The 16,250-nt window shown below is 35.1% G+C and overlaps 1 protein-coding gene across 2 annotated transcripts; it reads left to right on the top strand.

Moving 5' to 3' along the window:
* The first annotated feature begins 7,112 nt into the window (after nt 1–7,112).
* LOC121755864 (calmodulin-binding transcription activator 4-like) lies at nt 7,113–16,125 on the top strand. 2 transcript variants are annotated; one of them, XM_042151282.1, is made up of 12 exons: nt 7,113–7,294; nt 7,808–7,933; nt 8,009–8,124; nt 11,300–11,388; nt 12,255–12,300; nt 12,599–13,025; nt 13,101–13,256; nt 13,340–13,554; nt 13,961–14,607; nt 14,712–15,270; nt 15,538–15,828; nt 15,912–16,125. In XM_042151282.1, exons 1-12 carry the CDS (start codon nt 7,285–7,287, stop codon nt 15,975–15,977), a joined length of 2,748 nt encoding a protein of 915 aa, XP_042007216.1. In that variant the 5' UTR covers nt 7,113–7,284; the 3' UTR covers nt 15,978–16,125. The 2 variants fall into 2 exon arrangements, with proteins under 2 accessions (XP_042007216.1, XP_042007217.1); XM_042151283.1 differs by having other exon boundaries at nt 7,115–7,294; nt 13,131–13,256.
* The last annotated feature ends 125 nt before the right edge of the window (nt 16,126–16,250 follow it).

The following is a 16,250-nucleotide window of genomic DNA, read 5'->3' as shown; positions in this document are numbered from 1 at the left end:
AATGGTATTTCTACTCTTTAATTCATCATAAAATTCCGAACACCTGGACACCATATAGTTAATTTAAAAATTATTTATTCAATTTTATCTATAGTTCAAGTACCCAGAATAATTCTGATAAAACATACGAAAATAAGGCAATTTACCAGAATTTCGACAGTTTATGGTCATACGGTTCAAACAATTTATACATACAGTAGACGAACTCCTAAATTCTCCATGAACATCGGAAACCTCTAGACTCATCAGAGTTATTATCAAAATTGTTAAACCAAAGTTTTAACCTGTCTAAACATACTTAATAATTCAAACTAGGGGGCCGCAGAATACACATACCTAACTACATAAGCTCAAACTATGATCTTATACTCTCTGCACTCCGTCTCCTTCCTCTTCTTTTTCTTATTTCCTCAATTATACTCTCTAATATATACGGAGGTGTCTCAAAAAGCTTAGTCACTAGCTTTATATTAGTCCAACTAATAAAATAAAAATGCATGTATTGCTTCTCCAACTCCCACGTATTACCTCATTTTATGCACATATACTTTAATTAAAATATTATGGCGGCTAAGGTTTTGTCAAATTAATTTTTTTCCTAAATTGGGCGTACCCCAAATGTACATATAATATAAATAATAATAAAAAGAATTACCTATATACTATTAAAGAAGATCACTTAACATAACAACTCTTAAAGTTGAACTCACACACACACATACTTATATATGTGCATGTATTTACTAAAACACAATATTATGTAAGCAAACTACTCAAAACTCTATAGTTCTAATAAAAATATATCATGTAATTATAATAAAATATGTAATTATGCAATATGATGTATGATTTGGGTTACGGATATCACATCAGTAATCGGTTATAACCGATCAGTTATCAGTTATAACCGATAACCGAAATTAAATTTAATTTTAATTCAATTATATTTTCAATGAATAAATTTCTATAGTATTTTTATACTTTTAAAAATTCATATTTATATTAAATTGATTTTGCACTTCTTTATGTGACATCACAATAGAAGAATTTTATTCCAAATTTTGTCAAAGTCTATTTTAATTTGTGTCACTTTCATTTATAATATCTCAACGTCAGTAAAGTGCCTAAACATTATTTTTAAAATAGGACATCCCTTCACTTCATTATCGTAGAAAATTTTTTAGATCATTTAAAGTTTAAACTTTTGAAATGTCTATACAAATTTATGTATTACTAGGAAAAAGGAATAAAAATAGTATAATAATAAGTATAATAATAAAAGTAGATGAAAATACAAAATTTACAAGTTGCAGTGTTGGACCTTGTATCATTCGGTTATTTCATACCTAACCGAGTTGGTTAGTTAAGTAACCAAATTAGAGACCGTGTCGGTTCCGGTTAGTTTGTTGATCATTTTTTAGAGTCAGTTAACCGACCGTTTACCCACCCCTAGCAAATAGTTTAGAACAGGCCGAAAAAGAAAATAGCGAATAAAATGGATAAAATGGAGTATAAAATAATAATAAAGTATTTATTTATAAACTAAAAATAATATTTCAAATATAATATCATGACCTTTAAAAAAAGAATTATTTTAAAATTAATGTATTCTGAAAAATATAATCACAAATTTGCAGAGAACAAAAGTGTTTAGCATATTGAACTCTTTTTTCTTCTTTAAGATTTCTAAAAAAATATTATATTGAAATGTTTTATACAATACATAAATTTATGAAAGCAATAAGTGATGAAATAAGGTTTTATTATTCGGAACCTAGCTAGTTGAAATTTATTTATTATGTGAATAATAAATAATCATTTCTTGTTGAGTCCACTCTTGAAATTAAAAAGATATTAAGTAATTAAGTCTATAGCAGACATTAATTAACCAATGAACATTTATATCTTTAGCGTAGGAAATAACTTTCTACAAGTGGAAACCTAAATTACTTGTAATTTCAGATTTGGATGGATAATTCAATATTATTATTGTAGTGGCTTATAATAATATTCCAATCTTAGCTTGAATTAAATTGGAGTTCAATTTATTTAGATAAGAGCCAATTGGGTGTGGCCTCATCCAAACCTCCATAGATCTCTGACTGAGCCCAATATGTAACTTAATATAAATATGATAATAAAAGAGAGACATAGTACACAATAATGCACAATTTTCGTCCTCTCTCTTGAGGCGCCAATTTTTCCATCTCCTACTTTGTGTGGGAGTTATGTCTTCTTTATTCAAGTCCTATACATTTTGATAAGATCAGCTCCTCTGATATCGAAATATAGTTCGGAAACCAGTAAGGCCATGTTTGGTTGCCAGGATTCTATCTGGGAAAGTAATCCGATTCCTTAAATTTTAAAATCATGTGTTTGTTTCGGTTTTTAATCAAATTGGAAAAGTAATCAGAATCCCAAGATAAGGAAAGTTAGTACAACTTTCATGGATTTTGAATCCCAACTTTTCTTAGGTATTCTTTTTCCAAATCTTAGGATTCTTACAAATTTAATGCAATATAAGTATATTATTATTATTATTATTATTATTATTAATTAATTAATTAATTACAATGTATAAAAAATATTTTAAAATTATAAACCATACTTGATTATGGTATAATAAATAACTATAATTAAAATTATCATAATTATAACTATATTATTATAATATTTATATATATATTTGTTATTATCATAATAATAATTAATAATTTATTAAATAATTAAAATATAATTATATAATATAAATTATATAATATAAATTATATAATAATAAATAAAAATTACTATTTTATAAATTAATAATTAATCAATAAAGTCATAGTAAAATTTTAAATTATAAAATTTATTCAATTATAATATCCGTAAATATGTATAATTATAATTATAATAATCATATTTGTTATTATCCTAAATGATTATATTACTCCATGTAACTATAATTGCAATTATATTTTTATATACTATGATGTATAATCTATATTTAAATTAATAAATATAATTATATAATTATTATTGTTTATAATTAATAATTTATTAAAAACTTTATATTATTATTCTCTTTTATAAATAAAAATAATAATAAGTAGGAGTATAATTTTAGTTTGGTGTTTAAATCAAATATAAAATTTAAAATCTCGATATTTTCCAAACATAAGAAAGTAAAGTTATTAGGAATCATATTCCTGGGAATCATTTTTCTTACCAACTTTACTTTCCAGTCAACCAAACATGGCCTAAGAAGATTTGTGGTATAGTATTGAACATCATCACGTGGAGAAGTAGCGAGTCATCTGCGATTCTTTGGAGAACCAAGAAGGTAATAAATCATCTTCGTAAAAAAACATGTTTTAAGTTTCAAATTAATCAAAAGCATGTTTTAATTCAAGTTTTGAGCATGATACATGTGATGATTACATGATAAATTTTATTTAAATAATTTGCTAAATCTAATTCTTTGATTTATTTATTTATTTATTTATTCTTCCATTGCCAACCCCATGGAGCATACTTAATTAATATGGGCCGTAAGGAACTCACCAGTTTTTGTAACTGTCTCAATTTGGGCCGCCAGTAAAACGTAGCTAGTCAATCATGGCCCAAAATTTACATATTTTATTTTTATTTAGGTTGCTCTAATGAGTGATTCAAAATCCATGTTAGCTAATTTCCATCTGTAGTAGATTAAATAATGGTGTCGGTTAGATAATGTTATCAACATCAGAGTCAGACTATTTAATTCATAAGTAAATAAATTTATTATTATGTATTTCAAATTTATTCCTAGCCTATATGTCTATATTGAAGGTGGTCCTCCCAATAATTATTTTATTCCATGGTTCTGCAGACTTTTTAAGGATATATTTTTCTTATATTTGAATTATGACTTAAGTATTGATGTCATATGGTGCATAGCATAAGTTTTACGTTGTTTTTCATTTCATTTCACTATACCAAGTAACACGTGCAAATTAAGAATTGATCATCATAATTCATAACTGCGCTCCAAAGCTAATAGGCGGTATTATCTATGCAAAACTCAATTTTAATATAAAAATATAGAATTAAGTATACAGAGGTTATTTTTAGGTCATTATGAATATATTTTTAGATCATTATAGTAAGAATAACCTAATATGATCTTAACATGACCTCAAACCCCAATTAAAATATGATCTAAAAGTGCTTAATAATGACCCTCCATATTTTTGATGCATTATTGATATTAGATTGGCAAATCTCATAGTCTAGATTCGGTCCGGATTTTGGATTGTGTAAATGTGTGTGTGCGTGTTTGTCTATGTATGTAAATGTGTTAAGGTTTGCGTGTGTGTGTAACTGTGTGTAATTGTGTGTGTAACTGTGCGTAAGGGTGTGTGTGGTGATCGTGTGTGTAACCATGAGTGTGGCTGTGTGTGTATGGGTGTAACTATGTGGCTGTGTGTGTGAATGTGTGTGTACCTGTGTGTGTGTGATTGTGCGTGTGTACCTATGTGTGTGTCTGTGTGTGTGTAAAGGTGTGTGTAATGTGTATTGTGTTTGTGTTTATAGTGTGTGAAAATATCTAATATTATAACTATTTGCAATTCTAATTTTTTACTTTTGAAATAAAATTCAAATTGTGGAATTGAGAGGAATTGGAATTGTAATTCAATTATAAATTCAAATATTTTATGGTACCAGACATCGGATTTGGAATTGAAGGCTCTAATTCTAATTCCACAACCCCAATTCCATGCTATCGAACGAAGCCTTAGTGTTTTTTGCATACAATTTGTGTAAAACATAGTATTTGATATTTGACTAAATTAGGTTGTTCTGTTATCTAGATTCTTGATTTCTTTATAGGTCATATAGTAGGTGCCAGTCTGTCTTAACAAGTTATTCGAATGTTTTCGATTAAAGACTTTTATACTTGAACGTTATCATTTAATGTTGTTTTCAATTGAGTAAATTTTTTGAAAAAAATATATAATCGCATTTTCTAGCATGTTTTTGAAAACGAGCTTCTAGTGCATCACTTATTCGATTCTTGGGTAACCGAGTAACGGTGTTACAAACACCACCACAATAGCACCATCAGGTCACTATATATGGCTCACTCACTATGTTGACCGTCATTATCGCTGTGGGCATGTATACATTGCCACCAATGGGCGTCCATGCCCAATTGTTACTACTCAATAATAATTTCAAACACATGAAACCTTAGTGTTTTTTTTGTATACAATTTGTGTAAAACATACTATTTGATATTTTATTGAATTAAGTTGTTCAATTATCTTGATTTCTTAATAAGTCATATTGTAGGTGTCAGTCATTCTTAATAGGTTATTCGAATGTTTTTGATTAACGACTTTTATAGTTGAACGTTATCATTTAATGTTGTTTCCAGTTGAGTAAATTTTTTGAAAAAAAATATAATCACATTTTCTTGCCTATTTTTGAAAACAAGCTTCTAGTGCATCACTTGTTCGATTATTAGGTAACAAACGATGTTACAAACACCACCACAATAGCACCATCGTGGTCACTATATATGGCTCACTCACTATGTTGACCGTCAATTTCATTGTGGCATAATACATCGCCACCAATGGGCGTCCATGCCCAATTGTTACCGCTCAATAATAATTTCAAATACATGAAACTTTATATCCATAGTTTTTTCACTTACACTAACCCATACTGAGATTATAATTTCAAACGCTAACATCCCACTAATTCAAACTCATTTAATGGAATGAAGCGTTGGTGTATGAATAAAATAATGGATTTGAATTGCTGCACTAATCCAACTTACATATACTATACTTATATATTTTGCGCATTCTCATCAGTCATAAATTTAGAGAAAATATATCATAATTAGTCATTATATATTTTGCGCATTCTCATTCGTGATCAAATATTTTATAATTAGTTATATAGGGGTGTGTTATGGTGACAACATAGTTAAAATGACAACTTGACAACTTAGATAAGCAATTCACGATACATAAGCAAGCAATCTGCGATACATAGGCAAACAACTCGACATATGGTTCCAATCTTCGATACAAAATAAGAGCACCATGGTGACACCATAATTAAAATAACAATTTAAGCAAGCAATCTGCGATACATAGCCAAACAATCTGCGTTACATAGACAAACAACTCAGCATATGGTTCCAAGCAATTTGCGATACTATTTGGCACGCATGCACCAAGGCAGCTACAAAATTCTCAATGTAGAAAATGAAAATAGTACTCCCTCCGTCCGGCATTAGGAGTCCCGGTTGAGTTGGGTGCGGGTTTTAAGAAATGTTTGAGTATGTAATAATTGGAGTGTGCGATAATGGAATGTGAGACTCATTTGCATTATTATTTGCTTTATTCTTTGGATGTGTTTTTACTTGTGCTTTTTAGTATTTTATTTTATAATATTTTTATTTCACTTTTTATGGAAATGTCTAACCGGAATGCCTAATGCCGGACGGATGAAAATGGTCAACCGGGACTCCTAATACCGGACGGAGGGAGTAGTAGTTACTTTCCCTATCTCATTAACAAAAAATTTTCCTAATTAAATTATCCTATTAAAAAAAAAAATAACAGCACACTCTTTTACTTCTTTTACTTTTCTCTTTATTAACTTATAACATAATCTTATAAAATATCAATGCGAAAAATAAAATTTCATATTTATTGGAATCGACGGAATACAATTTATTTGAATGATGTAATGTGCATATCATGAAATTCCGCGCACAAAACTAGAAAATGAAATGGCAATCTATTTTAGGAAAGCAAACAAAAAAAATTGATTCAAACCAGAGCTGATTAGGTCCAATCGTCGCAATTATTGTTATTCTATTAGTCATTATCCAATTACTTTAAAAGTCGTGAAGTTAATACTCTCTCCGTGCTCAAAGAATATAAATTTTGATTTGGATAGGAGTTTTAATGTAAAATTGATAAAGTAGGAGAGAGGTCGGGAGAAAAAATAATTAAAGTATTGTTTGAAGAATGAATACAAGAGAAAAAAAATTCAAAAGTTAAAAAATGCATATTTTTATGCAGTAGATTAAAAAAAAGAAAGAGAGTATATTCTCGTGGCGGACAAATTTGTGAATGATTGAGTCGTAGCCTGTAGACTTCTGTAACCACTTCAGTTTTGGGTGTATATGGAAATTTCAATGAAACTGAGCACTTCATTTTTTTACTCTCGTCACTGGTATCTGTGTTGATCGGCGCTCTGCGAAATCGGTGCTTCAATTCGTGCGTTCTTCTCACTGCGATGCAATCAGGTGAATTGGTTTAATTCCTCATCTCCTTTTCATTCTCGAGATTAAATTTTTTTTTTTTAATTTCTCGCTCGAGTTGACAACCTGAAAATCCTTTTTTTTGCCGAGGCTAACTAAGCTTCTATGGTGTAGCTATCGTCAATCGAAGGCATGTGTACAGTTTACCGAGTTTTGACGATTTTCCTTTTTTTGATGATTCCACTGTTTAAACAAAACGAGGCTTGATAAATGTATAACCGCTCAGCAAATAAAGAAACATTTATTTGTATTACTAATATTTTGCTACTGCTGAATATTCAAATAGTCTTTATTCAAATAGGTTTTGGTTCATTAAACTTACACATTAGGACTGTTTTTTTTTTGCTGGAACAGAAGTTGCTGTTTCCCCTGAAAATGAAGGCTGAATTTTTTTTCCAGTTGTTAATTAATTGGATCTAGTTCTAGGCCAAGAGTGTGATTGTATGCTCAGATGCAACTGCTTTGGACTTGACACAAATGCAAAAATTATTATTTCAGGATATGATATTAAACATCTCGGCCGAGAAGCTCAAAGTCGGTGGTTAAAGCCTGCTGAAGTTTATTTCATATTGAAGAATTATGAGGAGCACCAGCTCGCCCACCAAGTTCCTCAGAAACCTACTAGTAATATTGACATCTACTGCTTTTTATCAGTCTAGTTAGAAATACATTTTTGACTCAACTGATATATCTTAATAGGTGGATCTTTGTATCTGTTCAACAAACGAGTGCTGAAGTTTTTCAGGAAAGATGGTCATAGTTGGCGTAAAAGGAAGGATCAGAGAACCATTGCTGAAGCACATGAACGTCTCAAGGTTTCTGATTAAGCTCTCATTTTGCTTTTACCTTTGAACGTTGTCCAACATGGTCAGTTGAAAGGTGCCCTCTTTGAGTCGATTCTTGAGCCAGAAATTAGCTCCCTGATAGATTTATAAAAAGGCATTTTCTATTAGCGTGCAAAAGGTTGGGATAAAACCTGTATTATTAACCTAATGTTTATTAGGACATTGTTAGGATATTTGAGTAATGAAAATAAGGCCATCTTCAGCTTTTTCATACTGGTCTGTGTTCAGTTCAGTGCATGTTTTAGTTAACACCAAGTGATTAGAAATATGGTGAAAATCATGAAATGTTAGCCAGTCTGATCCAGAAATAACATGCACCAATTTTTTAGTTTCTAACGTGTAGTTAGAACATAAGTTATAAAACAATCAAACTGTGATAATGGTACAGAGGTGCCTGCTTGATGATAGCACCCTGTCAAGCTATAAGTTAACATGCCATCTGCTAGTATAGTACTGTGTCTGATGCTAGGGGATCTAATTACATACTATTGAGCTTGCTAGGTGTTGGAAATAGATAATTTGAGAGTATCAATATTGTGGGAAAGAGTACCTTTAGAGACTCTAGGGAATATATCATTAATATGTTAAGAGTCCCAAGTTCATTAGTACCTAGGCACATTTACTTCTCTAGTCCTATAAATAGAGATGTACAATGTATCCAACGACAATTCAAATCAATCACAATGTAGTCTCCAAAGTTCTCTAGTGTCTTTTATTTTTCGCATTTTACTTTTCAATCAGAGCAGGTTCGATCCTTGCATGGATCGACTTGTCTCTAAGAAAAAAATGTTTAGTTGAATATGTGTTCATCCTAAACCCCAAAATATCAAAAAATAAAATAAAATCACCAAATTCAAGCCTTCTGTCCACCGAAAAACTAATTTTTCAGCCACTCTCTACTCAACTCCAAAGCCAGCCAAATCTCCCTCAAACAAGATAGGAATCGTCCAACCGAGAGGGGGAGAAAGTACACTCTCTTGGACGTTTCCTCTCCAGCACAGTAAATGGCCGGAGGAGATGAGAGGAGTGGCAGAACACTGCCGGGAAAGGAGGAGCAATGTTACTAGAAAGAGGTCTGAGAAGGCATCATTGTTGTTCACCCGGAGAAGAACAAATGAAGGTAAAAAGATTGGAAAAAGCTACGGATAAAATACCATAGCAAGACCCGATAGAAACGGCGTCACGACGGCAGCGGAGCGGCAGCAACCGCGTCTGGGTCTGGCGGTGGTGGCGCTGTAAACGACGGTGGCGCTTGGCTGAACCAAGACGATGACAGTGAGCTCTCGCAGTTGAATTTCAAACGGGCATCAATGGCGAAGCTTGACCATGGCGAGGCAACAGCTAGATCGAGTGACAGAGCCGTCAAGAGAAGAAAACAGAGGAGTAGTCCTCGGTTTGTCCGGCCGAGGGGGAGAGGACTACCACAGCCGGAGAAACCAGAAGGAGGCGGCGGCCGCAGCGCCGATCCTGCCGGGAAAGTAAGACGAAGTGGGTTCGACGTGGAGCATAGTCGGAGAGAGAGAAAGTTGAAAGGGCGACAAATTCCAATTTTGGGGATAGAGGAGAGATGAGGTGACGTGATTTTCAGATTTTGGGGAAAATTGGGAGAATGAAATGGAGGAGAACGATGGAGGCGCTGATCCCTCTAATTGTTGATTGAGGGCAAATGGATTTTGTGGGAGAGCTGCGGAGGAAGAGCAGTCGCCGGCTGGAGAGTGAGCGATTAACAGAGGACACCGGCGAAGCTTCGGTGACCCAATTGACGGCGGACGGACAGTGAAGAATAAGGAACCACTGCTTATTTCTATTTCTCAATTAGGCTGTAAACTTGGGTGTCGGAAAAGTGTTTCCAAATGGAGGTGCTAACTAGAAGTGTATTGGCGCTGCTGAACAGGTTATCGACAAGAGGAGAAGATTCAGAAAAGGAACCGAAGCAGTCGGAGAATTATCTGCCTGAGGCCGAGAGGAAGTACCCTGCCGGAAGATTCATCCTCAATTATGCCAGCATAGTGGTGAGGGCAGCGAAGGATGCGCGTAACACGAGAGGCTCGGCAGCGAATCGACGGGGAAATCTGCCGTGGTGGCGGCACGATTGGTGAAGAGCAGAGCTTTGGAGACCACTAATGTTAGGACAAGGGAGATGGCGCTGATGATTCCACGCCCGGAAATCAAAAGGCATGATCATCGTCAATCGGAGAAAAGATGGAGAAGGGAGACGCAAAATGGGCGGTGGTAGTGGCAGGTTGACGTTGGAGGTGAGAATAGGGAAAAAGAAAAAGGACGCGCTGATGGTCTTTTCAAATTGGGTTTGCAAGAAAAGTTTGGGCTCATATGAATTTGAGTTGGAATGGAATGGTCCTCCAAAATTAAGCTTTGGGCTGCAAATTAATTTAGTCCAAAGACGAGTAAACTCCTCGACACGAGTAAAAACTGTCAGTCAGAAAAAATAAGAAAGCTCCTAGATACGAGCTAAAACTATCTAAGTGGCTCCTGGATATGAGCTAAAACTATCTAAGATGGCTCCCGGACATGAGTAAAAAATGTCTAGATTAGCTCCTTGACACGAGTTAAAACTGCCAATCAAAAAATTGAAGAGTTCTATGACACGAGTTAAAACTGTCAACAGAAAATTGAAGAAACTCCTTGAAATAGTCTAAACTTTCAATGATGAAGAGCTCCTTGATAAGAGCCTAAACTTTCAATGGAAAAAAAACTCTTTGATAGAAGCTCTATGATACGAGCATAAACTGTCAATGAAAAGTGAAGGACTCCTGAATACGAGTATAAACTATTTATCAAAGTGAAGATCGCGCAAGTTAAGTCTCGAAAAAAACTCGATACTTAACTTGAGGGGGTGTGTTGGAAATAGATAATTTGAGAGTATCAATATTGTGGGAAAGAGTACCTTTAGAGACTCTAGGGAATATATCATTAATATGTTAGAGTCCCAAGTTCATTAGTACTTAGGCACATTTACTTCTCTAGTCCTATAAATAGAGATGTACAATGTATCCAACAACAATTCAAATCAATCACAATGTAGTCTCCAAAGTTCTCTAGTGTCTTTTATTTTTCGCATTTTACTTTTCAACACTAGGTGTGGTTGGTTACTCTGAATATTTCATCGAAAATTTGATATTTCCAGGTTGGAAATGCCGAAGCCCTAAACTGTTATTATGCTCATGGAGAGGAGAACCCTAACTTTCAAAGACGAAGCTACTGGATGTTAGATCAGTAAGTTTTGACATTTATACAACATCATTTTTTTCCCGGTTTAGCTCTTGCCAAGGGCAGTGATTGAGGTTAATGATACAGTTTTAATATTGAATGTTTCATCTTGATTGTATACTCAGATCTTTAGTTCTTAAGAATAGAAAATAATAACTTAGAGATAGATAAGCACCATTCCTGATTTATTTTAACCTATAGTTATCGCTGGGTGGCTGTGTGAGACCACATGTGTGCATGTTTGTGTGAGTTATTGATGCAACTCAATGAATTTAAAATGATCACTTCACTTCAATATAAACGATGGAATAGGAAATACTCCCTCCGTCCTAGTTTAAGAGTCCTGTTTTGCCATTTCCGTCCGTCTCAGTTTAAGAGTCCCATTTAGAATTTACCATATCTGGACATAAAATCTAACCTTATTGTTGATGAAATTTACACTCAAATACCTTTATTTTCATAAAAATAAAACAAAAGAAACACCTTTTACATACAAAAAGTCAAAAGGGTCCCACTTTCCACGACCTCACTTCAATTATTACACACTCCAACAACCACTACCTCACTTCAATTATTACACACTCCAACAATTTCTTAAAACACGTGCCATAACTAAATTGCACTCCTAAACTGGGACGGAGGGAGTATATTGATAGAAAAGGTAACATATACAAGATGAACTACGATGTACATTTTATCAATATCTACAGATCTGCGAATCACCTCTCAACACTCAACTTCTCATAATATTCAGAATGATCTGTACAAAGCTGAGCTATTCTATTTATTCTTCAACTCTCAACTTCTCGTAACAGAGTACAATGTAAACTATTGCAACTTCATATTAATTAGTAAGTTTATTTCTGTGACAGGGCATATGGGCACATTGTTCTTGTCCATTACAGAGATATTCGTGTGGTAAGTTATCTTGAGTTCAACCATAGGCATATTAACCACAGTTATTTCTTTTATCTTTTTCTTTTTTGACTACGTAGTATTTTGTGATGCTGCTGCTATTATTTTAAATCATTTGAAGGACATTAAATTTAAATGGTCTTTGCATATGTTGAACCTGTTTTGACTTCCCTGATGGCTCAATAGTTTCTTATTCATGATGTAAATACTTGGTGTACGCTTTTAGACAAGCATATTTTAATAGGTTTGTTTGCCTGCTTAAACCCTAGCATGATTTACCCAATTCAGATGTGGAATGCAGGGAAGGGAGAATTCTGGATCAGCATCTCAGCTTCCAACACCATCTCCTTCCACCTTCAGTCTTAATCCTGCATCTTTTGCATCTGAGTTGCCAGACCCGTCCTTTGTCATTGGTGAATCTTATGAATTGTATCATAATGATTCTAGTCCCAACTCAGTGGAGATAAGCTCTAGTCAAATTGTCAACAATCATACAATGAACCGGTCAGAAGAGAGAGCAAATGAAGTAAGTGGTTCTTTAGGGCCGGATACTGATAACACATTAGAAAGAACGAAGCAACAACTAAGTTTAAATGATGATGAAGAGACAGTATTTAATAAATACTACTTTGAGACCGAGGATTCAAATGATCTAGATGTTCTGCGGGAATATGAATTATCTAGTCTGACGCCAAAGAGCACAGGCAACATTCATCCACTAGAATCAGGTTTTTATTGTTTGCCTGTTTCCTCAAATTTAAGTTGAATTATTCCCGTTGTGAATATGATTTGTTGAAAAACAGAAAGGTTGCTAATAGGACATGACTTTTTAGATAGTAGAGTTCAACAGTACCAGAAACCACCAGAAACTGATTTTGACATTTGGAAAGAGATGCTGTCTGGCTCCAACAATTTTCCAAGTGCAGAATCACCACCACAATTTGGAGGGCATGAAACTTGTAAGATTTCTTACGTGAAATTCTTTGGTTGATTACTTTCCATATATTATTTTGCGACTCTCACACCCCAGTTACCCTGCCAGCTTCTTTAATCCTTGAAGAAGTAGATTCACAGAAGTATCATACATATACTCCTATACCAAATGCTTACCTTCCAGCCTGCAGTTTGCCGGTATTTTACCAAGATGGGTTGGAAATATCTCTTGACAACAATATAAATTTGACCATTGCCCAAAAACAGAGGTTCACAATCCGTGAGATATCTCCAGAGTGGTGTTATACCTCTGAGGGAACAAAGGTATGTCTCATAAAGATCAGATTCAGCAGTTAATCTTGTAATTTGTTCACTGTGTGTGTTGCAGTTACTTGCGTATTACTCAGTATGTGGAGCCGCCAAGAATTATAATGACCGAAAATGTATAATAGGCAACTTTTGTTTTGGTCTTTCAAAGCAATCTCATGTTCGTTTAAGTGTGTATTTTTGTGCTTATTATAGAAATTTGTTAGATACAATATAGTTACTAGTCCTTTCCTGTCCTATGCAATGGAAAAATTAACTATGTACTCTCATTCTAGCCACAAACGCACACACTGCCCACACACGCATATGCATGTAATTTTATCGCTAGAGTTCATTTGGAGCTTTATCAGTATTCATATGAGACTGCCAAGTTGCTGATCCAAGGTTCAAATTATACTTGTAGATCATCATTATTGGGTCTTTCTTCTGTGATCCTTCGGAGTGTGAATGGGCTTGTATGATCGGTGACGTCGAAGTTCCTGTCCAGATCATTCAGGAAGGTGTCCTCTCCTGCTATGCTCCAGCACACTTGCAGGGGGAAGTTAGTATTTGCATCACTTCTGGAAATCGAGAAGCTTGCAGCGAAGTCAGGGACTTTGAATACCGAGCCAAGTCTGAAGTGTCCATGCACAGTGATATAACTGGAACAGAGGCTTATAAGAATCCAGATGAACTTGTGTCACTTGTCAGATTTGTTCAGATGCTGCTCTCGGATTCTCAGCAAGCCTCTGAATCAAGAACCGATGAGGACTCATGGAGCCAAGTCATTGATACACTTTTAGTTGGTACGTCTACATCATCAAGCATTCTTGATTGGCTTCTCCAAGAACTTCTGAAGGACAAATTGGATATATGGCTTTCATCTAAATTACAAAATAGTAATGAGAAAGGCTGCTCGTCTTTATCCAAGAAAGAACAAGGTATCATACACATGGTTGCCATATTAGGATTTGAATGGGCCTTGCAACCAATATTGAAATCTGGAGTAAGCATTAACTTCCGCGACAATAATGGATGGACTGCACTCCATTGGGCTGCACGATATGGGAGGTATATTTATTTTTTCTCCAACCTTTGCCTAAGACTGTAAAGTTGTATAGTTACATCCTGCGGCATTGAATGGTCTAACCCAGTTTCCAATTGCTTTGTGACAGAGAAAAGATGGTGGCTGCATTGATTGCATTTGGTGCATCGGCCGGTGCAGTTACCGATCCTAATGCGCAGGACCTTACTGGCAAAACGCCTGCATCAATTGCTGCTTCCTACTGTCACAGGGGACTCGCAGGTTATCTCTCGGAAGTTGCATTAACCACTCACCTGGCATCCCTCACACTGGTCGAAAGCGAGCTTTCTAAAGGCTCCGTTGCCTTGGAAGCAGAAAGAGCCATAAATAGTATACCATCCTCAGACTACGAAGATGAGGACTCCCTCCGGCAGACTCTAGCTGCAGTTCGCAATGCTGCTCAGGCTGCTGCACACATTCAATCAGCATTCCGTGCCCATTCATTCCGGAAGAGGCAGCAGTTGAAATCAGCCATACCCGTTGGTAGAGATGAGTTTGCCGACATTCAGGGGCTTTCAGCTGCATCAAAACTAGCATTTCGCAGCACACGCGACAACAACTTGGCCGCAGTATCCATACAGAAGAAATATAGAGGGTGGAAAGGGAGGAAAGATTTCCTCTCACTGCGCCAGAAAGTTGTCAAGATCCAGGTACTCCATTAGTCTCACATTACTTGACTCGTATTCCATTTTAGGCTTCTCACTTGAGACATTTCCCTTTATGACAAGAAACAACACATTTAATATCTTTTACTTTATTATCTCTTCACTTAAAACAATAAACACTCATTCTTCAATTCCCATGCCCGAAAAATGCCTCAAGTGACTCGGAACATAGGGAGTGCAAGACATAAGTTTGGAATGGGAAAAGGGATGAGTTTTGTATCAGTGATGTTGTTGGATGTGTTGTGAGTGCAGGCTCATGTAAGGGGCTACCAAGTTAGAAGGAACTTCATGGTTTGCTGGGCAGTAGGTGTGCTGGAGAAGGTTATCCTAAGGTGGCGGAGGAGAGGAGTGGGTCTGCGGGGATTCAGGGGGGAGCTAGAGTCCATCGACGAGAGCGAGGACCAAGACATCCTGAAGGTGTTCCGGAAGCAGAAAGTGGATGAAGCCATCGACGAAGCCGTGTCAAGAGTGCTGTCCATGGTGGAATGTCCAGAGGCGCGTCAGCAATACCGTCGTCTTCTTAGCAAATACCGTCAGGCTAAGGTAAATGGCTTGTCAGTTACCACCATCTAAACTATTACAACCCATATCCATCTCAATGTTAATGGCTCTGTTGTTATTCGCAGGCTAAACTGCAAAATGGTAATGGCATCACACAATATCCCAACGTGGAAGATGAAGAAACTATATAATTGCTCTATAGAGAACACTACTGACCTTAATCTTCTCTGTAAAGTGTAAATGCTTGTGCTTATGTTGTAGGAACAGTTGCTCTGTATTTTACTACTAATATTCTAGATGTTGAGATTCTAGTCAGAACACAATCACTCATTATCTCCACACAGCTTCAATTCTAGTAACTCTGGCATGGTAGCTCTCAGAGTTGTCTCGATCAAAAAGGGATTCAACAAAAAAATATACTTACCGTACAGTTTCGAGTAAAAGAATAGTCTTGGAATTTCGAG

The sequence above is a fragment of the Salvia splendens genome, chromosome 11, assembly GCF_004379255.2.
Source record: "Salvia splendens isolate huo1 chromosome 11, SspV2, whole genome shotgun sequence".
Taxonomy (NCBI): domain Eukaryota; kingdom Viridiplantae; phylum Streptophyta; class Magnoliopsida; order Lamiales; family Lamiaceae; genus Salvia; species Salvia splendens.
Note: the sequence above shows the minus strand (reverse complement) of the source record. Positions and strands in the feature narration are given on the sequence as shown.

Coding starts and splice junctions, on each gene's coding strand:
- LOC121755864 (XM_042151282.1), top strand. Junction 13,555..13,960: donor ATACCTCTGAGGGAACAAAG/GTATGTCTCATA, acceptor TTATACTTGTAG/ATCATCATTATTGGGTCTTT. Junction 15,271..15,537: donor AGAAAGTTGTCAAGATCCAG/GTACTCCATTAG, acceptor TTGTGAGTGCAG/GCTCATGTAAGGGGCTACCA.